This window comes from Polistes dominula, unplaced genomic scaffold (assembly GCF_049000335.1).
Source record: "Polistes dominula isolate Pdom_NZ unplaced genomic scaffold, Pdom_raw_medaka contig_27, whole genome shotgun sequence".
Classification (NCBI taxonomy): Eukaryota; Metazoa; Arthropoda; class Insecta; order Hymenoptera; family Vespidae; genus Polistes; species Polistes dominula.
In genome coordinates, this window is record NW_028300906.1 from 4,087,883 (window position 1) to 4,111,700 (window position 23,818).

Consider the following 23,818-nt stretch of genomic DNA (forward strand, 5'->3'; position numbering starts at 1 on the left):
TATTAAATATCTATGTAGAATAAAATCGCGCGTAATCACTGTCATGATCACCACCGTGTCATAATACAAACATATTCCTTCATCGTAACATTTCACGTTCATAGATCGTATCTCACCTCCCGCATTCTTCACCAATGTCCAGTTTATTCCTTTATCGTCTGTCATTGTATTGTGTGAATTCCCTGTGTTGTGTGTTTGTATAATTGAAAGTATAAATACTCAACGTTACTTTGAAAGTGCGCGCGAGAGAAAGAGAAAGAGAGAGAGTAATCAAAATCACGAACGGGTCATCCACGGCACCTCTCGCGTCTCTTTCTTTTTTCATTTTCATTAGTATATATACGCATTATTCGTATCACTTTGTTCGACGTCTCTCTCATTAAAGCAAAAAAAAAAATAGAAAGAAGAAACTAAAGCAAAAACAAAATCAAAAAGATCATTTCAAAATTTGTTTACGACGTCTCTCACCAATCGAATTTCTATATCGTACGAAAACAGATGTACGTTGTAAATGAAATGATGAAATAAATTGAACGATGTGTGAGAGACATTAATGTTTAAATTCCAATAATATTATCATGAAATACTTCATCTTCATATTCATTCGAAACTCGCACTAGCAAGTTATATCGCTTTTCACTATCGCCGAATCATAACAACTTATCTACCGAAGAAGGAAACTCATCCAAAGACTAACATTCTAACTTGAGTATTATACTTCAAGTTTAGATGTTTAGATGTGCTCTGATTTATATGGTAGGATGCTCTATCTCAGGACCCGAGGGCTGCAACCTCTTCATCTACCACCTGCCACAGGAGTTTGGTGACCCCGAGCTCATGCAGATGTTCATGCCCTTCGGCAACGTCATCTCCTCGAAGGTCTTCATCGACCGGGCCACTAACCAGAGCAAATGCTTCGGTAAGTGCGTCATTTCCACGAAAGACACTGAAAGAGCGTGGCCTTGACTCTATGGAACTAAAAGAAAAGGGAGAAAAGGGAGGGTGAGAGAGAGAGAGAGAAACAAGAAGATGACCGTAAGTAACATGGTGTTCTACTTCGTCCAAGGTAGGACATAAACGAGAGGTATAAAACATTTGTCGTGCTTGAAAAAGAGAATAGGCGGATAGGACTTTAATCAAAATAAAAAAGAAGGAAAAAGAAGAAAGAAAAAAGAACAAAAATATACCGTGTGTTTCTCGTATTGCTTTCGAATATACGTATATAAAATTTCATTCATTTCGCAAGGCTGAAATAAAAATAAAATAGAGAACTGGCGTTATGCACGCGTGAACAAACCCTTCCGCACGTACACACATACTCGCACACATTTGGTATATACACACGCGCATACACCACGCGTCAATTATGAAAGCAGCCAGCATCAATGGCCGTTCGGCTCAATAAAATCGTTCTCGAAGCCTTTTGCGCGACAGCAGAGAAGATCGTAACAAAAAAGGGAACTGAAAAAGAGACTGAAAAAGCCACCGGTACCGTTCCTTTGATGAATCGTATCCGATACGGATTCGCAGGTGTACATAGACGCGGATAATTGGACGATCGAACGAGATCGTATCATCTTCGGTCCATTCAGCCACGCGCACCCAGAGAAAAAGATAGAAAATAGCGATTCAGCAGACTTCTGTATTCCTTTGTACGCGTGCTTGCGTGTCTGTGTGTGTGTGTGTTAGTTAATTGCAACGTTTTTATACAAATTCCAAAATTACAGAGACGCTCGTTAAAAAGATACATGAATGAATTTCATGATAGACGGATAAAAGATTCTATTCCTGCGTCGTAGTTTCGTTTGGAGATTTTTGTATTTTTCTTTCTTTTTTTTTTTTTTTTTTAATCATTTCAGTCCTAGGACTCGTAGGAAAAATGTGATCTCTTTAAAAGATCTAAAAGTCGATCGTTAAACACCGATCAAACGTTTTGATTCTTTTCTACGTGAAATCTAAAAAAAAAAAAAAAAAACGGTAACGATTGGGACAAAAATATATTTCGATTTTAATTATATTCCTGGTACAAGTAATAGTTAAGTTCGTTGCACGAATTCAAACGCGTATTTAAATCAAACGAAATTAATATTAATTGTCGGTCCTGATTAAATAACAATTTACAATTTGTCGTTGATAACAAAAAGTAAATGAATCGGAATATAAAAGGAAAGGATTGAAATGAGTTTCGTTGACGAAATTCGTTAACGAAATCTATTAATCATCGTATCGTGTATTAATTATCGATCGATTTTTTTCAGGTTTCGTGTCGTTTGACAATCAAGCGAGCGCGCAAGCAGCGATCCACGCGATGAACGGCTTCCAAATAGGAATGAAACGGTTAAAGGTCCAACTGAAGAGGCCCAAGGATTCTAGCAAGCCATACTAACCCACGTCCTAGCGTAGAAAAACTGGACGGATTGCGCCCTACGTCATAACTTACAGAGTAAGCATCGACAAATTTATTCGATTCCTGGATCAAATTTTAACTATTACCCTCACAAATAATTCCGTTATATTTTATTTCATGAAAATTTATAAAATAATTAGATAAAATTTATATTTTATTTCGACAAGAACATGTTAAACAATTTGTAAAGATATAGCGATCAATAATTTAAAAAAGTGTAGATCAACTCACGAACATTTGTTCGAACTAACCATAACGATATTTGTGATGGTAATAGTTATCGGATTAAAATATATATATATATATTTTTTTTTTGTTTATTTGAATGTTTGTAAAAAAAATATAGGAGTGAGAGAGAGAGAGAGAGAGAGACAGATATCATCCGTTCGTTTGCAGATGTCGTACGAGAATGCAAGCCATTTGGAAGCTCGACGATCAGGAGTGACGAGTTTGAATCACCGCTACAACGCTCCTCTCCATCGTAATAACCTAGTATACTAGCTAGTTAATTTCACATAGAAGATAGTATCTAGAGAGAACGAGATAGAGAGACAAGATAAATCGCAAAAATCTTCGTTGATGCGTCATGGTAGAAAATAAAAAATTGTTTAACGTTTCTACCTATACGGCGACCGATGATGATGATGATGATGATGATGATGATGATGATAAACGAAAAATTCAAAAGTAAAAAAGAAAAAGAAAAAAAAAATGAAAAAAAAAATTTACCAAAGGGAGGAGATAATCGAGATCTTTATTCTTCATTTTTATGAGCGCTAAACCCAAATTCGAAGAGACCAAAAGGAACCAAAAAAAAAGAATATAAAAGTATATATATATATTTAAAAAAAGTCGAAGCAAATCATCAAATTCTATCTCTCTTCGTTAAAGTTTTACGATTGACATTTTGAAAACAACAAGATCCAAATTTTGTCTTATACATTTAATCATTTATATTCGTAATACTCTTTTTTTACTTTTCTTCCTCGTAACTCTCTCTGTCTATAAGAATGAATTTTTATTTATAAATCTTTTAGTTATCCTCATCCCTTAACTTTAAAAAATCCTAGCTCTCTCTTTCTCTCCACTCTCCTACAACTTTTTGTATAATTTTTCAAGAGATTGTTGGATCCGTTGAAAGAAAATTTGTTAAAAAAAAAAAAAAAATAAAATTAAAAAACATTTGAAATAAAAACAAAACGGAAGAGAGAAAGAAGAGGATGAGGAGGAGGTGGAGGTGAAGGAGGAAGAAAGTACGGAGAGGAAGGAAGGAAGGAAGAAGAGAAAAAAGAAAATAAGAAAAAACCAATGAAGCTCGACGAACTTGGGCTCAGCGTCAAGATTCGAAGATCCTGCGAGTTCATCCAAGTGTCTCTCTCTTATATATGTATATATACATACACATACACACACACACACACACACATTTATATATATAAAAAAATATATATATATATATATATATATAAGAATTTTAACGCGCATCGTCGCGCGCCGTAGGTTTTATATACACTCTGGCAAATTAGAAAAAGAAAAGAGAGAACGAATTTAAGCGCTGTGAGTTTTGTAAAAGAAAGAAAGAAATGAAGAAAAAAAAGAAAAACATTTTCTATGTTATCCAAAAGCTCATGACGCTTTTCTCGTTCTCCCTAATATAGCACATAATTGATTACGATTATATTCTTATTATAACTTATTATCATTATTCTTATTATTCTTATGAAGTCGCGAGCGAGTTTCCGGCCGAAAGTATTTACATATATGCATATTATTATCATTATTATAATTATTATTATTATTATTAATTTTAGTTTGATAAGTATTATTATTATATATTATTATTATTATTATTATTATTATTTTTATTATTATTATTATTATTATTACATTTATATACACATACAAAAACATACACACACGCACACACCATACACACACATCACACAGAGAAAAGTTTCTATTGAATTTTCACACAGGCGTATATATTTCAAGGGTTCCTTTTTCAACGTTGAGATAAGGAAAACAAAAAAACCAAAACGAGTATGTAAAATGATTCATTTTTTTTTTTGTTCGACCGACCGCACACTGCATCGCCCGAGAAATGTCAACTAGGCTGTGATTATACCGAACATACAAAAAAACGAAAAAGAATTTAAAAAAAAAAAAATTAAAATGAAAATAAAAAAATGAAACGACGAAGAACGGGAACGAGGGAGGAAGGAAGGAAAAAAAACCAAAGATAAAGTGAGAGAGACAAAATGGAAGAAGAAGAAGAAGAAGAAGGGGGTTGTAAGGAAGATAAAAAAAAAAGTGATAATAAGAAACCAAAGAGTAACTGAGAATCAACATTTTATTTTTTTTTTGTTCGTAGTTATGATGAGGGGAGGAGAAATTTTGTCAAACAAGAATTGCATTGTATTCGAGAGAAAGAGTGAAGGGGGAACACATAGAATATTCCACAACAAGAACAACAAAATACAAAAACAACAATTACAACAAAATCAATCCAATGGGTTTTTTTTTTTAATATTTTTTTTTATCATTCGATATTCCTGACTCACGCTACTAATATTATTACAACAACAACAACTACTACTACTACTATGACAACTACTACTACTATGACTAATACTAACTACTGCTACTATTGCTAGTACTACTATTACTATTACTACTACTACTACTACTACTATGCTAGTCAACACTTCTAGTCGCTCACATCTACGAGTGGAGAAACGAATCACGGGTTGAGATTTTCAAGTATCGTGGATTTACCAGCACGCTTTGCCATTATTCTTCGTCGTTATAATTGTATCGATTTAATGATGATGATAATGATGATGATGATGATGATGATAATAATAATAATGACGATGATGAGACACATAGTACAATCATATAAAAAAAAAAAAAAGAAAAAAAAAATTTGATAAAAGAGGAGAAGAAATTAGAAGACCAGAAAATGGCTTAGCGTGCGGAAAAACCTTTATCCTGCCAGAATCCGAGCTACTCCTCGGTCCTTCGAAAGACACGTCAATTCACGCGCTGGGAACACGAGAATTTAAACAAAACAAAAATAAAATTAAAAAAAAAAAATAAAAAACAAAAAAAATTGTATATCTAATTCGTAGCTCGTTTATATTGTTTGTTGCGGAATCTATAGAGAATTGTGTGTACGAGTGGTGAAAGAAAAAATAAGAAGAAAAAAAAGTAAGACACGATGAAGAAAAAATTAACAAGAAATAAGAAAATAATAATAAAAAAAAAAAAAAGAAAATTATTAACGCTTCATATACATACATACATACTTATGTAAAAGGAAAAAAACGGGGGAAGGGGGGAAGAGAAAAACACATACATAGAGGGAAGCCTAAGGCTAGCCAATTTTTTTCTTCTATTGTCGTTCTAAAAAATGAAGGGAAAAATAGACCAAACGATGTGAGAATGGAAGAATAACGAATAGGGAAAGGATTAAATGATTAAAAAATAATTAAAAAAATAAACAAAAAAAAACATAAAAAATAAAAGAAAGGAAGAAAGAAAGATATTAGGACATTTTGCGAGCGATGCCCGGTCGAATCCATGCGACAATTCGATTATAGATTATTAATTGATCGAACGTGAGATATTTTGAGGAGGTGAAAGAAATGTAGGAAAAGGTGTTTGCGAATAGTACTGGTTTGTAAATCGAAAAATAAAACTTAGGATAATTTTTTTAGACGATAGGACGTGGCGTTACAATTACGATGGTCAAACAAAATGGGAGCGCGCGCGATAGAATGGAGAGGAGAACTTTGATCTTAGCGGAAATAATCACAACAAAGGTACCAACAATTCTTACGTATCTATATATCTATATATAAATATATATACATACATACATATTAATATATATATATATATATATATATATATATAAATAATATGTATATGTATATATGTATATAGATATAGATATATGAGAGGAAGTATATATATAAATATATAATTATAAATAATATAAATATATGAGAGATAAATATATAATATATATAGTATATATATATATATACAATATTATAGTATATATATACTATATATACTATATATAATATATATATAAAAAAATTAATTGAAAGAAAACACTAGAGACTTAGTAAATTATTATTATAATTATAGTTTAGCCAAGGAGAGATCGTAACAGAACAACCGCAATGCAAAGATGATAAGAAAGTGAGAAAGAAAGAGAAATGAAAGAACAAATTATTAGCTTCGCGTGACACGAAAGGGTGGCGGTACGTTTAGTGAGACATAAAAAAAAATAAAATAAAATAAAAAAAGGAACTAGTCACGTGCGCCATTTAGAGCGTAACTATGTAATATATATAATATAAATTATGCACACACAAATATAACGTATATTATATATATTATAATAATATATATTATATATATACTATATATCTTTTGATTTAGAATTTTATTTTCAGAAGGGTTCGGACGGACGACCCTTCTTCTCGCTTTTATAGTACGTTCACGAATTCATTGCTCACACTATATTCGTGGCACACGTACAGGGCATGAAATGAAAGATAAAGGATAGAGTGATTAAAACGTAGCTACAGACATACATAAATACGTATATATACATGTAGACGAATCATACATTACACATGTACACAAACATACACACATTCACCACACAATAAGTGAAATACAACGTGATGAGAGGCGCGTGTACGATTTTAAAGAGCGCGTTATGAATTTCCCTTCATCACGAGAGTTCGGAGGCTACGTAGTTATCGACGGATTATTATTATATGAAACGACATAAAATAATAAGAATAATAATAATTAAATAATAATAATAATAATAATAATAATAATAATAATAATAATAATAATAATAATAAATAATAATAATAATAGTTATAAATACGACGATGATAATATATTATATATTAATACTATAATAATATATATAATAATAATTATAATAATAAACAACTAATAATAATAATAATAATAATAATAATAATAATAATAACAATAATAATAAACTGATTAGTATTAATAACAAATGAATAAATAAATTAATAATAATAATAATTAATAATAATAATAATAATAATAATAATAAACTAATAATTTATAATACATATACACATAAACTTATATACAATACGGCAGTGTAAACAATACACAACATATATTCTTGTCATTTTTAGAAAAATTACCTTTATAAATAAAAATAATTCCGATCTCATTGGAGGCGTGGTCGATCGGGGATCGCGTTCGTAGAAAGAAGTAAGAAAATACGGTCAGGATGGTTGGTTATAAAGGGTGGATCAGGAAAGTGTAAAGACTGTAATTATCAGAAAGACCTCGTTTTGAATCCTCAATCATACTTTGTACTTCGAATCGATAGGTAGGTCTCGTGTACACAGGTACCACCACTACCGATTTTCTTCGCCAAGGGCACTCAAGATTTACGTGTTTGTTTTTCATTAACACTTTTGGAGGGCACCGTTTACTTACTTACTTATCTTTTTTCCTATTTTCTTGTTCCTTTTTTTTTCTTTCCCTCCAAATAGGAGGGTTTCATTTTAAAATGAAATTTTGATAAGCACGCGATATATAATACATGATATATAATACATATATATTATATATCGAGTTCCAAGAGCGTAGTTTAATCCGCGTTTGCCGATCCAGAGCTTCAATAATTACATACCGTGAACGGAATAGCGAATCAATGCGAGCGTGAGAGACACACAGGGCTCGGTAATAAGGGTCCTTCGATATATGTAACACTAACACACTAGCAAACAGCTAACACCGGAGTAAAGATGTAATCGGGAAGCGTGTACGGGCGTATCGCGCACGTGCCTAACTATCTTTACACTGATGATGCATTACGCGCAGCCGGTGCTCGGCACATTCAACGAACGCTTTCATTTCTCACGGATGTTACTCGCTTCTCTGGCTGCATAACACACACATACACATACACATACACTTACACTTACACTTACACTCACTCGCAAACACGCATTATCAATGTCTCTATATATGTATTACGCATATATAGTATTTGTATCAAGTAAATGCATAACAACTCGTATTGTTACGTATGCGAGGCTCCTTTGATTCGTCACTTACAATGAAATGCATCTACGAAATCGATAAATACTATACTGTATTGTAAGATAAAGATAAAACAAAAGATTTGGAATACGATCGGAAAGATTTACAACATAATTTTTAATGTTTTTGATAAGGACAAAACTATGAGGAAAAAGAATCATTGACGGAGAACGATGATCGAACGAATCGGTGAACGAATTCGCGAATTTCGTTCTATATTATATTCTATTCATTTGTTATTTTTCTTTTCGTTTTTATTATTTAATATTTATTTGCAAAGAATAGATATATTTGTTATTTAGGAATGGGTTGCTTTCGGTAAATATTGATACGAGCTTGATTAATAATGGCGATTATTAACTTACGATGAAAAATAAAAATCAGCCATATTTGTTAGCGCATAGAAAATAGTAGGCAAACAACTCGGAAAAGATTAAAGAATTTTTAGATGATGTGCATCTTTGCTGACACACGCGCGACTTCGCCTATATATTATACGGAATACGAGAACGATTAGGGGATATATAGAAAATGGAGAGTGATCCATAAGTATATAAGCACCTATCTCGCGGGGAACACAGAAGAGTCACGTATACCAAATAATAATAATAATAATAAATAATAATAATAAAAATAATAATAATAAATAATAATAATAATAAATAATAATAATAATAATAATAATAATAATAAACAAGAAATGAAATGCTTCTACGCAAGCACCAATTGATAATATCACTACGATCTAAGCTTTTTAAAGAACTCTAACAAATACTAAACAAAATAGCATATATCAATGAAACACAGACACACACACACAAAACTTTATCTTATAAATACCACAATAAACATGCATATAAACACACATACACACACATAAACACATTAAACTTACACGTATGTATGTTATACTTAATGATAAGATACATGCATAAAAATGTCACAGATCCATATACGAACACACGAATAAGAAACACGTACACATACATATAAATAATATATAAATATAAATATAAATTATAAATATGAATATATATATATATATAAATATATATAAAAAAAAAAAATTAAATATAGATACATATATATATATATATATATACATATAAATATATAAATACGAAGGTCAAACGACGATTGTAAACAAACAACAGAAAAAAAAAAAAAGAAAAAAAAAACAAATATAAACTATTTTATCCAACAAAGTTTTTGCTACAACCGACGTAGTGTGCATCTTGCTAAATGTCATATACGAGACTTATTAAAAAAAAAAAACATAAAAAAAAAAGTGTGAGAAGTATGAAAAAAAAAAAATAATAAAAAAGAAAGAAAGATGGAAGGAAGGAAGGAAGGAAAGATAGAAAGAAAGAAAAAAAAATAAGATAAAATAAAATAAAATAAAATAAAATAAAATAAATGAATAATAATGAACATAATTAGCTGGGAAATTTACGCGAAATGGGGGGATGATGATCAGCTTTGAATTTATTTTTACATGACGTGATGTAATAAACCGAATAGACGAATTCGCTGCTCGCTAATCCGATAATGTTCCGAATTTCTGGCGTTGAATGCGAATTGTCATTCTCGCGTAAAAAAAAAAAAAACATAATAAAGAAATAATTCAATGCGTCGTTATCATACGGCGTGCCCGCGTATGGAATTTACGAATCGATCGGTAAGGAAATAAACAAAAAAAAAAAAGGAAAAAGGGAAGGAAGGGAAGAAAAAAGAAGCCACGAATATTGTGAAATAAGAAAAAAAAAAAAAAAAAAAGGAAAAAGTGCTTCGTACTCTCGATACGCATCTCGGCATGGCGTCGTACCGAAAATCGTCCATCGACTTCGTCCTGTGCATGAACAAAAATTAACAAAATAATTAAAAAAAAAAAAAAAAAAAAAAAAAGTAAATAAAACCGAGAAAAAAAAATGAAATTAGGAAAAAAAAACAACAACTCGAAGAAGAAGAAGAAGAAGTTTGTATCAGCGCGTCGACGGAAGCTCGCGTCAACCCCTTTTCAAACCTTCCACCCCTCTCTAATCTATTTTTCCAAACCTTTATTTTATTTGCATCTATGTGTGTGTGTGCTGCGTTACGCACGCATATTGGTTTTTTTCTTGTCTATCATCAAAATGGAAAAAAAAAAAAAGGAAAAGAACAACCAGAAGAAAAACGCGTTTGCGAGCGGCTTCACTCGACGCGCCTGGGATTTTAATCTCGAAACAGAAGTTTTGACTAATTGTAAAACGAGAAGAAGAAGAAGGAAGAGGAAGAAGAGGAAATGGCAGTGTACTTTGCGCATTGCGCACGCATTTGCTCGAAGAAAAAAAAAAAGAACTCAATAGTGTATGATGGACGACGCGCTGTAAAAAAGACTATTTCGAAGTTAAACAAGAAAATAAAACCAGAATTCGTGCTGATGACAGAATGGTAAAAAAAGAGAGAGAAGAGAGAGAGAGAAAAAGAGAATAATATAATAGTATATAGTATATATATATATATATGCATACTACTTATATATCACCCACTGCTCTCGAAAGATCAATTTGACATCCAATCATCGATCTAGCGCAAGTTGCATTTGCTAGCGCAGGCCAAAGGTATGCGAAGAAGAGAAGAAAATAAATGAAAAAGATTATAAAAAAAAATAAAATAAAAAAGGTTAAAAAAATAAAATAATATAAAAAAACCATCGACCCTCTCGACACTGCTGCACCGCGTTAACAATCTCTCCCGTACTCCCGCCTCCAATCCCAACCTCTTCATCATTTCCTCTTCCCATCTCTCCAACTTACCAAACCCCTGCCACCTACCTCCTCCACTCATCCCATTTGAAAAAGTGGAATTTAAAGAGAAAAAAAAAAGGAAAAAAATGATACAAAAAAGATATTTAAAAAAAAAAGTAAAAAATTGGAATCACGTTCGCTAACATTGCGATCCCTATTCGAGAATCGTGATGTTAAGTGATATAATATATAGGAAACAGGGTATGTTTTTGCAATTATTTGCGTAACTTGTAAAGAAAAAAAAAAAAATATGAAAAATTAAAAAAAAAAAAAAAAAAGAACCTTAAAAAACGAGCACACGTACAATACATATTTACGCGCGCGTACATACATATTTACATATTACAAGAAGAGAGAAGAATTTAAAAAAGAAGAAGAAAAAGAAGAAAAGAAAAAGCGTAATTAAAATATATAAACACGTTTTAAGTAATACATTATTAACTTGAATCGATGAAAAATTTGTGTCAGCGATATGAGAATAACTAGGAGCCGCGCGCACACGTACTATTGCAGTAACTGCAACAGCATAGCAACAGCACATTTATAACAACAACAATAACAACAACAACAACAACAGCGACGTTAACACATGCACTACACACATACATAACTACACGTCTATATAAAATATAACTAGGGAAGAAAAACAAGACCTGAGACGCGTGAACACACTTTTTCAAACTAACTAAAAGCTCTTTCGCTAATATCTTTTACTATATTTCTCTTTAAAAAAAAAAAAAAAAAAAAAAAAGGAAAAAACAACAAAAAAAAAAAAGGAAAAACCTTTCAAACACAAAAGGCTATCTGCAAAATATGGAGGGTAGAGATAAGGAGTAACATCTCTGTATATGAAAAGTGTCCGTCGAAATCGAATCACAATTGAGGTGGCGCCATATTAGCGTCATTGTAAATTTTAAAGGAAGCACCGAAAAATATTATTCGAGTAGGATTGAGAAATAAACAATTACAATACATTTACAATTGCTACATTCATACTATACCTTCTACGTTCACCAGCGCCATTCTGGAAGGTTTTTCAACTGTTATTGACAGAAAACGCTGGACACTTCTTCACATGTTCTCCCATAAGAGATTATATTCCTTACCTTTACCCACCATACTGCAAAAGTATATTACTCACGCAGTTATTATATCGAAGAGATATTGTAGGTGTCATATCGTCTACATAGGATATTTAATATACACGAACATTAGGAACTGACTCGTTTTCTAAATCGAGAATGAATTTATCATTCCTCGATGATCGATGATCGATCTCTCTTTTTCCTCGCTCTTCGACCATTTACATAAACGGATTTAATTTGTAACGAAAACAAAAATATTTATAAAAAAAAACCGCAGGCGCGATCATTTCTTTCTCTTCTTGCTTTCTCTCTCTCTCTCTCTCTCTCTCTCTCTCTCTCTCTCTCTCTCTCTCTCTCTCTCTCTCTCTCTCTCTCTCTCTGTCCCTTTTCTTATTTTTTTTCCTTTTTTTATTTCGAATAGATCCTGAAAGAAAATGACGAAGACAATTTTCTTAAAAATTCGTAAATCCTTGAGAATAGTTACGGATAGTTGGCCATAAAATAATTGGTTATTTATATTCTTTCTTTCTTTTTCAAATAAACTTAAAGAGAAAGTCAAGGCTGATTGTAATCGGGCTTCGTATAAGAGAGAGATCATTTTCAAAATAGATCAAATGGATGAAAAACAATTAACACGTTCCGTGCCACGTGTACCCCACCGGTGGTACACTTATCATTAGACATATTTATTGAATGCATTAAAATATATGTTTATAATAAATTTAATTTTGTAGAAAAATATTTCTATTAAAATATTGATGCATTATACAAAATGCAGTATAGAACAAAGCACATAAGTTAATTGCTTAATTGCTTAATATTTACAATAATTAATAATTACATGTATAATTTGTTGTTGATTTTTTTCGAGGAAAATTCAGTGGCCTAAATGACAAGTCAAGTTAAAAAGGGCTTGGCACAGAACGTGTTAATATTGAAACGCTATTTCAAAGATTTAGATCGCATAAAAATCCCCGGCCATAAAATTTGATCGACTATCCGGGACCAATCCATTATTCCTTCTGGCTAAAAGTGAAGAACAATTACAAAAGAAGCGCGTTTAAATAGTTGAATCATCTGCTACATGAGAGAATGACAGAATGATTATGAATTACAAGAGAAAGAAGAAGAAGTATGAAAGGTAAAAGAAAGATAGAAAAAGCAGTTGAAAGTAATACAAAAATGAAATTATAACAAAATTGAAAAAAAAATAATTAATAATAATATTAATAATAATAATAATAAATAATAATAATAATATAATAATGAATAATAATAATAATAATAATAATAATAATAATAATATTAATAATAATAATAATAATAATAATAATAGTAATGATATGTTCTTCGAGAGCGAATGATTGATTCATCGTCCCCTAAATTGGAGATAATTATTTTTTGTCCAATCGATACTTTCTACACCCCCCCTCACCCCACCCCACCCCCATTCCCGAGTTTTTGAGAAGAAAATAATGAAAGACGCGACCCCTTCTTGGACCAACGACGCTTCAGAGGGAAAAATAAAAAAAAAAACAAACAAACAAACAAACTATACCACGAGACTTAGACTTTTTACAGAATTACACTTGTCAATTTCCGGATTTAACGGAACTTCAAAACTTCTTGTCGTTACGAATAGCGGTTCGTTCGATTTAGTAGAAATAGATCTTTGAAGAAAGTTTTGTATGCGTGAGAGAGAGAGAAAGAGAGATAGATAGATAGATAGATAAAAAAAAAAAGAGAGAAAGAGAGAGAGAGAGAGAGAAATTGAGAAATTGAAATAGAGATAGAAATAGAGAAACAGAAAGAAAAGAATAATGAATTTTCGTATGATTAATAATACAAGGTTGGGGTCGATAATGTTCCACATTAGTTCAATTTTTCTTTTTCCACTTGATGATTCATACTTTTAACTCAAGATTAATGTCTCGCACGGCTTGATCAGGTATCTACGAGATCTACGATATTTTATTTATTAGATTTAACTTTAATTTCGATTTATATATCAATTTTTCAATCTCGTTAGTAAATGATTTGTAAATTATTATCATTTTTTTTTTGTCTCTAACAAATCGCGTGGCAATTTCGATGATCGTCGCGACTCATCAAACCCCTCGTAGATAGATCATAAACGTTTAGTGTTTCGAGAACACGAGAACGAGAAGAAGCCCTCCGTTGATTGGATAATAAAAAGAAAAAAAAAGAAAAAAACATTAAAAAACGTGCAATGCTTAGAAGAAGAAAAGAAAAAACAAAACGAGCAGCGATGCTTTTTAGAAGTGGCTATACACGTCGTAGTTAATTTGAAGTTTAATGGAACGAGGAGGGCAAGTAGGCAGCAGCATGAAACACACGCGCACACACCACACACGCACATACACATATATACAAAAAGATTCACAGACACTTTGTAACTTTTGCACACGTAAAATACAGTCAAGATGCAGATAAAAAAGCGGCGAAGGGTATATCGTATGGGATGATCCGTATTTAACAGAATAACAAACAAACAAGCAAACAAAATAATAATTAAATATATATGTACGAAAATAATAGGAAGAAAAAGAAAAGTGAAAAATAAATGGTATAAAAGGAAAGGAAAGGAATGATGACGAGCAAAAGGGAAAATGATTCGACGATGACATTATAAACTAATAATATACGTGTAGTACTTAAAAACTCGAGCAGATTTTTTGCGTGTGACAGAAATTAACCGAGAGTCTGATTATACGAATGAAAACGAGAGAGTGAGAGAATGATAATGAAAAGATATTCGTTCCAAATGTGAACGTCATATGAAGACATTGAAAACGTTTAATTAAAAAACCAAACAGAACATATTTTAAATAATTAACCGCCAAATGACAAATTTTTAAACTATAATAAAACTCCGTAGCCCGTAAGATCGAGATACACACATATAAATATAAATATATCTATATATAAGTATATACGTATTATACTATATACATATATTATTACAGATACTGCATAGAGGAAGAAAAAAAAACTGAACAAAAAGAAACTACTACTACTATTACTACTGCTACTACTACTACTAATACTACTACTACTATTACAAATACTACTACTACTATTACTACTACTACTACTACTACTACTAATATTAATACTACTACACACAGAGAAAATGATTAATTGAAAATTGAAAGTCGTCTCTCTAAAATTACGATACGTAATATGTAAAGGAAAAAAAAATAATAAAATAAAATAAAATAACATAAAATAAAAGGAAATCGAGAAATGCGGGTAAGGCGAGTAGGTAACTCGACTTTTCTCTTTTAATTCGATGTATCTCGATGGAGGGGAATTGATCGATCGACGAAGGGATCGAGAAAATACTGAGAGATCAAAACTACGAGGCCATTTTCTCGACCTCTTCCCCGTGATCACCTCCGCGGCTGTCTTTTTTGATACGTGGCCGACGCGTGTGTTTCATCTCGTCCGTTGCACATTCCCCAATTCGTTCCTTTCAAACAAAAATCCTTCGCTAATTTTTCATTCAAGTGATTTGTTTTATTTTCAAAAGAAAAAACAACGCTAAACTTAGTCCCTCGAGTGTGCAATACTATTTTTATTCATTTGATTAAGTTTATTAATAATAATTAGAGGAGCAAATTAGTTGTTGCAAAAGCACAGTTTGTTTTGTTATACATAATACTTTAGATCGTGGAAATCATCGCATAATGCGGGGTAGAGCTCAAGCGCTTGCTCGCGGAGAGTGCAACAGTTGGTTAACAAGTGGTTCCTTCGCTACGAAACGCCATACCATGACTGCGGACGCGTTAAAATTACCAAGGATTCTACGGTCGTTAAAATTACTCGTGAAAATGCCTCGTGAAAATTTTCCTTTTTTATATATTATTATATAGACGTATAGGTAAGCGATTTCTAGAAAAAATATATATATTCGTTATAATCTTCGTTATCAATCATTAAACGTTTTATACGTTTCTAGTCGTACTATTTTTTAACGTCATAGTTTTTCTAGATTTAGTTTTTCATTTGAGAATAAAAAAAAATGAAAGACGTAGCTTGATGAACGCTGTGAGAAAAAAAGAATTTTGTTAATATGCTCGGGCAAATACCGTCCAGAATTAAAATATTAACGAGTATGTTAATTTTACACGTTGTTTTTTTGAGATGCAATATTTTTTGTTTGTTTTTTTTTTTTTTTTTTTTTTTAATTTATTTCACGAATAATCTCTAGTCGAACGATAAAAGATTTTCTAGTCAAATCAGATCATTCCCCGCAACCAATTATATCCCCACGATCGATGGTTTGAATCGGTCTCCATATTATGGTTGATTATTGTTTGCAAAAAAAAAAAACGCGCGGCTACCGCCAATTAGTCCGTCGAGTCCGCCGCGAACTGGTATCCCGTAACTCGAAAGGCTAGGGATGTAGAAATTTAAGGATTTAGATACACATACCAACGCACCAAACACAATACACCTTAACACACAGAGATACAAAGGTACATACATACCTAAAATACATACGACTATAACCGAATCTGTATATTTTTACATATTGAATGTGCAGAAATAAATAATGACGATGAATCGTAGCAAAAGGCGTACAAAAAAGGGTTACAGGAATTTATGCGTATATTGTATTGATACGTAACACATTTACTACCAAAATTACACACGAGAAAAAGTTACACACAAAAGTCAATGAAAAAAAAAAAAAAAAAAAAAAAAACATACTAAAAAGTATCCTGGAGCCTTTTGATGAATCGAAAACTGAACAAAAATGAGAGAAATAGAGAGAAAGAGTTAAAGGAGTCAAGATTTACCAAGATTTATCATGAAATCAGTTTTATCGTTGATTTTTGGCGTGACATACAATAATTAAAAGGAAGTAGAAAAAAAGAAGAAGAGGAAGAAGAAGAAGAAGAAAAAAATGAAGAAGAAAAAATAGAGAAAAACGACAAAGTTTTTTTGTAATGAAAAGCGCACCCTTAGATTTTCGCTGCTTCGTGTGTTCTAACGGGAGTTGAAAATCGTTGACGTTAGTATAATCAAACAACACCGATACTATTATATTATTATACAAATACATTGCGAAGAGTTTTAGTCTCGATCCTGTCACGATTGTCGTATCCGATCTGATATCAATTTCAATGATATTGCGATAGAATAACCATACACGCAAAAAATCGTTTATAATTTTAGCTACTTTATTTCATTTGTTTTTTCCTGATGTGATGTATCGGTCGAGACGACGACGATCGCGATTGGAAGGACAATTTGTATATAATAATAACTTTAATAGTAAAAAAAAAAAAAAAATAAATAAAATAAAATAAAACCAGAAAATAACTGTAAAGATCTGCACAGGGTGTAAGTATATCTAATTACATACATACCGGGTGCACACGTAATGTCCTACTTGATGAAAAAGTACTAACATATTATTAGCAAGTGAGATATAATAAGGGATAAGGGAAAATAATTAACAATTAAGAACAGCACGGAAAGAAGAAGAAGAAGAAGAGGATGAATAAGACGAAAGAGTGGAAAGAAAGTTGGAGGTGGGAATGTAAAGGAACAAGAGGAAGATGGGAAAAGGAAAAGGAAGGAGGATAAACCTCGACCTCGGCACTTTTATCTTGGTGAAGATCTTTGAAAGCTAATTTAATGATTAATTCCATGTTTAAACATTTTTCCATGCGAGGGGTAGGTAGGTAGGTAGGTAGATAGGTAGGTTTTTTTCGAGAACAAAAACTAACGAGAACAAATTTGAATGAGTGTGAAAGTAAGTAAGAACGAGAGTGAGAGAGGAAGAGAGATATGTTATGTAAACTATTTATTACACAAACAAAATACAACAGTATTAAAACCCTAAATATGATAGAAAACCAAAGAAGAAGATAATGAAGAATAAAAAAGATAATAAAAGTAACAAACACACAAAAATGCAGGGCGATATTTCATTGAAATCGGTCGCGATTCTTTGACTGATTATTATTTTTGTTAATATTAACATTAATTAAACTTTGTTCTAATAAATACATACAAAAACACATACATACATACATACATACATACATATATAAATACACATATACATACATATTATCGCTATTATTATAAAATTATTGTTATTTTCGAAACTCGCGTTGAAGTCCCTTGTGCAATGGAGAGTGGTGAAAAAGTATAAACCAATAGGAGGAAGCCCTGTGCGCGCGACTACGTGATAATAATAATCGCGATGGATGGGATGGTAGCCAATCGATGTATGTATGCGCGTTTGAGATTAAACAAAAGGAATTTGATACGAGGTGTGAGCGAGCGAGAGAGAGAGAGAGAGAGAGAGGGGTGTAAGTTAAAGGGTGCGACCGAGAAAAAAAAACGGCGGCGCGCGAACGAACGAACGCAGAGATCAAAAGTATAAACTTTAAAATATGGTATAGTAGAGTATCGTTAATGAAAAATTAAATTTAAACGAAATAATAAAATGATAAAAGAAAAAAAAAAGGAGAGAAAGGAAAGAAGGAAGAAAGAAAGGAAGGAAGGAAGGAAGGAAGAAGAAAAAATATGAAAAGAAAATAAAAATGAAAAAAAAAGGAAGTAAAGAAAAGAAAAGAAAAAACGTAAGACAATTTTAAGCGAGGGGTTATTCAAGAAGAAGAAGAAGAAGAACAAGAAGAAGAAGAGAAGAAGAGGGTTTTAGCATATCAGCGTGTCGAGCTTTTTAGGGTGGCGGCCAGCACGATGGGCGTGTAAACGACGATCGCGCGCGCGACACGACACACACACATACACACACGTTTAAAAAAAAAAAAACAAGAAAAAAACAAAAAAAAAAGAATGAACGAATGAAAGGAAGGAAGGAAGAAAGAAAAAAAAATAATAATAAAATTTGCGGACTTATTAAATTGATGTAGTACGTAAATTGCGTTTAGAGAATGGAATAAGACGTTGGTTGATGATGATGATGATTATGATGATGATGATGGGTCGAAGGGAGTCAAGAAAAAGAAGAAGGTGAAGGAGAAGGAGATGGAGAAGGAGGAGGAGTAGAAAGAGGGTTGGTTGTAAAGGTGGTAGGTGGAGGGAAAGTAGGAGGAAAGGGGAAGAGAAGGTGGAGAAGAGGCGTGAGATTGGAGCATGCGTGTTTCGTGGAAACTTTTCGGCCTTCCTTTCTTCCTTCCACCTTCACTCCTACTCTCCCTTTGTATTACTACTACTACTATTACTACTACTACCTCTCAAGCCCTCCTCGTTGTTCCTCTTTCTCTTTCCCTCGCTTCCTCGATCCCTCAACACGAGGGTGTGCAATTTTATTCGCGGAAAAATATAATCGTCCTGTCTCGTCGTTGTTCCACGGTTACTATGCAGAAAGCCAAGTATGACGATGACAACGACGACGACGACGACGACGACGATGACGACGACGACGACGACGACGAAGGACAACGACGAGTTATTTAAAAAGATGAAAAGTTTCCGCGATATGCGATCAGCTATGGCGCCGTGGATTATCCACCGTTAGAATTTGAAAGGCCCATTTTCCGAGCATCGAAGTACGTTCCTTCGGGATGTGTTCCTTTTTAAGCGATGCGTCACAATATACGCACACGCAAATATAATTTGTTATTGTAATAATAATATTTGTAATAATGTGAAAGAGATAGAGAGGGAGAGAGAACTTTCCTGTTTTCCTTTATTCCCTTAGAAATCGTGCATGTAACTATCAGTAAAAAAAAAAAAAAGGAACAAAATTAATAGGAGGAAAAAAAGGGGCAATGTTTAAAATGTAAAAAGGAAATCAGGAAGCAACTCGTCTCTTCGTGCTTCGTAGTACGGAAAATGTGGCTGATTCTCAATCGGTTGGCGTCAGGGTTGCATTAGGTACAAGAAATAAAAATGAACATTTGTTATATCCCGTAATTATCGAACGGGTTTTCTTTTTTTTGTTTAAAATATGCGACAAGATGAAAGTTTAAGCGACGAAAGAGAGCGAGGGAAAGGAAAAGAAGTTCGAATGAGAGGACCGGTGGGACCTATTAGCACGACGAACCGGAATTTTGGAAACGAAGACAGCGCGAACGCGAGAAAAATGTCATTTTTTAATTATTATTTTCATAAGGATCGTGTAATATAATATTAATAATGTAATATCGATATGATGACGAATTAACAGCATCATCGCGAGCTATGATCTCTAACACGATACTAACAGATGCGCAATCATAAACACACATAACTACACACTCTAACTCACGTACATACATACAAGGTTAAATATAAAAATAAAAGACACAGAGACATCACGATGTACACATGCGCGACGATGATGACGGTTAATATTATTATTATTACAATTATTATTATGGTTATCGATTATGATTATTATTATTATAAAGAAGATATAAAAAAAAAAAACAAAGATAACTAAAATACATTGCATAAAATTAAAGATAATTAACCCTTACGTTAGGAGGCTGAAAAACGCGTAACAACGTTTGAAATATAAATAAAGTAAACCCAAAAAATAAAAAATAAAAATAAACAAATAAGAAAAATAACCATGATGATAACGCGAAGAAGAAGAAGAAGAAGAAGAAGAAGATGAAAAAGAGATTGAAGACGAAGAAATAAAGGAATTTACATTAAGTGAAAATAATACTATGAAAAATGAAAATATGCATACGTACGTACATACACGAAATACACACACAAAACACGTACACGCGGACACGCGCACCAAGAGACGAATGAAAAAAAAAAATAAATAAGTCTGGGTGACATAAATCAACGTCGTACATTTATACTATATCAAGACTAGGACACGGTGAAATATGTAAAATGTAGAGAATTTTTGAACGTACCTCGTGGGAACCTTCACTTCGTAGATGATCGTGACGAAATCATGATATGAAACTTTAGAACCTAGTGTTTTATTGTCGTCGTCGTCGTCGTCGTCGTCGTCGTCGTTGTCTATCGTTCCAAACGAAAGTTTATAAGAAGAGGGTTAAACAAAAATGATGGATAGAAAGGGAATCAGTTAGTTCTCTCTCTCTTTCTTTCTCTCTTTCTTTCTTTTTCTTTACATATAAATATATATATATATATATATGCAGGAATAAAATGGGACGATAAAAGAAAGAATGAAAGAAAAGGAATCGTAGGATGTGATATATATATCATATATGATGAAAAATCGTTGTCACGTATCAGCAAACGAAGTAAGGTTCCCCGACGTTCGTATTTTCGCGCCACAGACGTGTTCCCGTATTCGGACATTGTTTGGGTTCGTCTTTTTCGTTTCCGTTCTTTCTTATGTGTAATAAACGCCGAGCCGAATAAAATTCTCTGTACGACGTACCTTATCCCACTTGGAGCTCGCATATACAGACTACATAAAAAGATAAATAAATAAATAACAAAAAAAAAAAAAATCTAGCTATTACGGAAATGGCCACTAGAAGAAAGAAAATATACCATTCAGATAGTTTATTATTAAAGAAACGGTAATTATGATAGGTATATTAACGACATTATTTATATTATTACGCATATTATATAAATAATTAATAAAACGAGATACTTTGAAACCTTAGGGTTTAAGTATTATTCGCAAATGAGATAAAGGGAGAAGATTTTTGTGGAAAATGGCCGCGTCCGAAGAAAAAAAGGAATATTTTAGGGCGCGGCGGCGATACGTGCCATTCTTTCGGAAATGGCATCACCGACGGAAAATAAGAGAAAAAAAATAATAATAATAATTATAATTATAATAAAAAAAAATGATGAAAATAAGAGACAAGAAAAAAGAAAGAAAAATGGAAAAAAAAAAAAGAATAAACCGCCAATTACTTTAACTTCGACAGTACTATTATTTATTTGTATATGCCGAACGATTATGCCGTTTTCAGCGCGACATATTTTGGCGATTCTCTTTGCTGGGTAAAGACTCAAATGATGGTCGCGTTCCAGGGTTTAAAAAACGAAGAACTAGATGGGGAAAAAAAAGATTAAGTGAGATAGGGAGAGAGAGCGAGAGGTAGAATGAGCAGGGAGAAGAGAGAAAGAGATAGAGGCAATTAAAAAGTAAAAAAAATAATAATAATAATAAATGAACAAAATAAAAACCAGAAGTTTCTATACTTTTTACGGAGATTGTTATAGTCTAAGCGCACACTGATTAAGGCATTCGTCGCTCGGCAAAGCATATAATATAATTATTAATATAAAATTTATAACAGAAATAAAATAAATGAAGTTAATAAATATGTACACTGTATAATAAACATTATTTCCTATTAATAATCATCGGCTTTTTATTAACCTATACTCGTTGATTAATTGTACTTTCTATTATTAATTACATGACTTATTTATAAATCTAATTTAACTATTCCCAATAACTAATTTACTTTCATTCAATTTTTATTTAATCTTATTTATAATAAATACAAGCATATATAATATGACTAATTGTTAATGTAAATTAAATGATTGTACCCTGGTAACGATAGGAGAAGTATCGAATTCCCTAGATCGAGTCGAATTTACCTGCCGTCGGTAACATTTATAGATCGTATTATATTTCTTAGTAATTATGAAATATTCGACGAGATAAATATTTTATAAATTTGTTAAATTTTGAACGATTACCACTCTTGTGCATTTCACTACATAAACATAGAATTATGTAAAGTCTCTAGATCTTTTTCTCTTTCTGCAGATCTCTTCTTTTCCTTTCTATACATTTCATAGTCTTCGTCATCGGTTGGTAGCTCGTATCGACAGAGCGGACATGTGTTGGTCTTGAATGAAAAGTTTCAAATTACTTCAATATCAAGATCATTATTTCTTCATAATGTTACATACCTTTTCTAACCACGGAATAATGCATTCCTTGTGAAAAGTGTGACGACAGGGTAAAGTTTTGACCAAGTTATCTACTTCGAATTCTTTCAAACAAACAGGACACTGTTTTGATTCATTTGAAGATATTTTGATGTCTTCTAGATTATTCAATGCTGCTTTGGATGCAGGTGGTGGCAATTTTTTATCCTGACCAAGCAATTCCCACATACCAAAATCTCTCAATAATCGCACCATTTGTAATAAATGATTTGGTGCCTCACCATCGCCTAATGGGTTCCAACCCATTTCGTCAAAATAGTCTGACATTTTGTTCAAATGTTCGAATGTTTTAAAGTATTCACTGTAAATTCTTTACTCAAATAACTAAGTGAGTGTGTCACTACAAAAATCTCTAGTCATACTGACAGTGAGTGTTTCCATTTGTTAGTCCATAGATTTGTATTATACAGATGCGAATTGCACATGTTGATCAGAAAACGCTAGAGAGAATCGTAGACATGTTCTCAATTAAATTCACTATACTCGTTGGTAACATTTACCAA

General features: G+C 32.1%; 2 protein-coding genes across 8 annotated transcripts in view; one reads left to right on the plus strand and one right to left on the minus strand.

Annotated features, from left to right (window-relative positions):
- LOC107067582 (bruno 3) overlaps window positions 1-18,960 on the plus strand; it is a 232,715-nt gene extending 213,755 nt beyond the window's left edge. For 6 of the 7 annotated variants that reach the window (XM_015323224.2, XM_089179546.1, XM_015323217.2 and 3 more), the window contains 3 exons: window positions 761-919; window positions 2,259-2,443; window positions 2,804-18,960. In XM_015323224.2, coding sequence (XP_015178710.1) covers window positions 761-919; window positions 2,259-2,386 — 287 coding nt within the window. In that variant the 3' untranslated portion in view covers window positions 2,387-2,443; window positions 2,804-18,960. The remainder of the gene's footprint in view (window positions 1-760; window positions 920-2,258; window positions 2,444-2,803) is intronic. The other variant, XM_089179545.1, reaches the window with a different exon arrangement.
- Window positions 18,961-21,496: 2,536 nt separating this feature from the next.
- On the minus strand, window positions 21,497-23,717 carry LOC107067544 (E3 ubiquitin-protein ligase RNF181-like). The gene is made up of 2 exons (XM_015323156.2): window positions 23,277-23,717; window positions 21,497-23,212 (listed from the first exon to the last, which is right to left on the minus strand). Exons 1-2 carry the CDS (start codon window positions 23,580-23,582, stop codon window positions 23,078-23,080), a joined length of 441 nt encoding a protein of 146 aa, XP_015178642.1. The 5' UTR covers window positions 23,583-23,717; the 3' UTR covers window positions 21,497-23,077.
- Window positions 23,718-23,818: the final 101 nt, after the last annotated feature.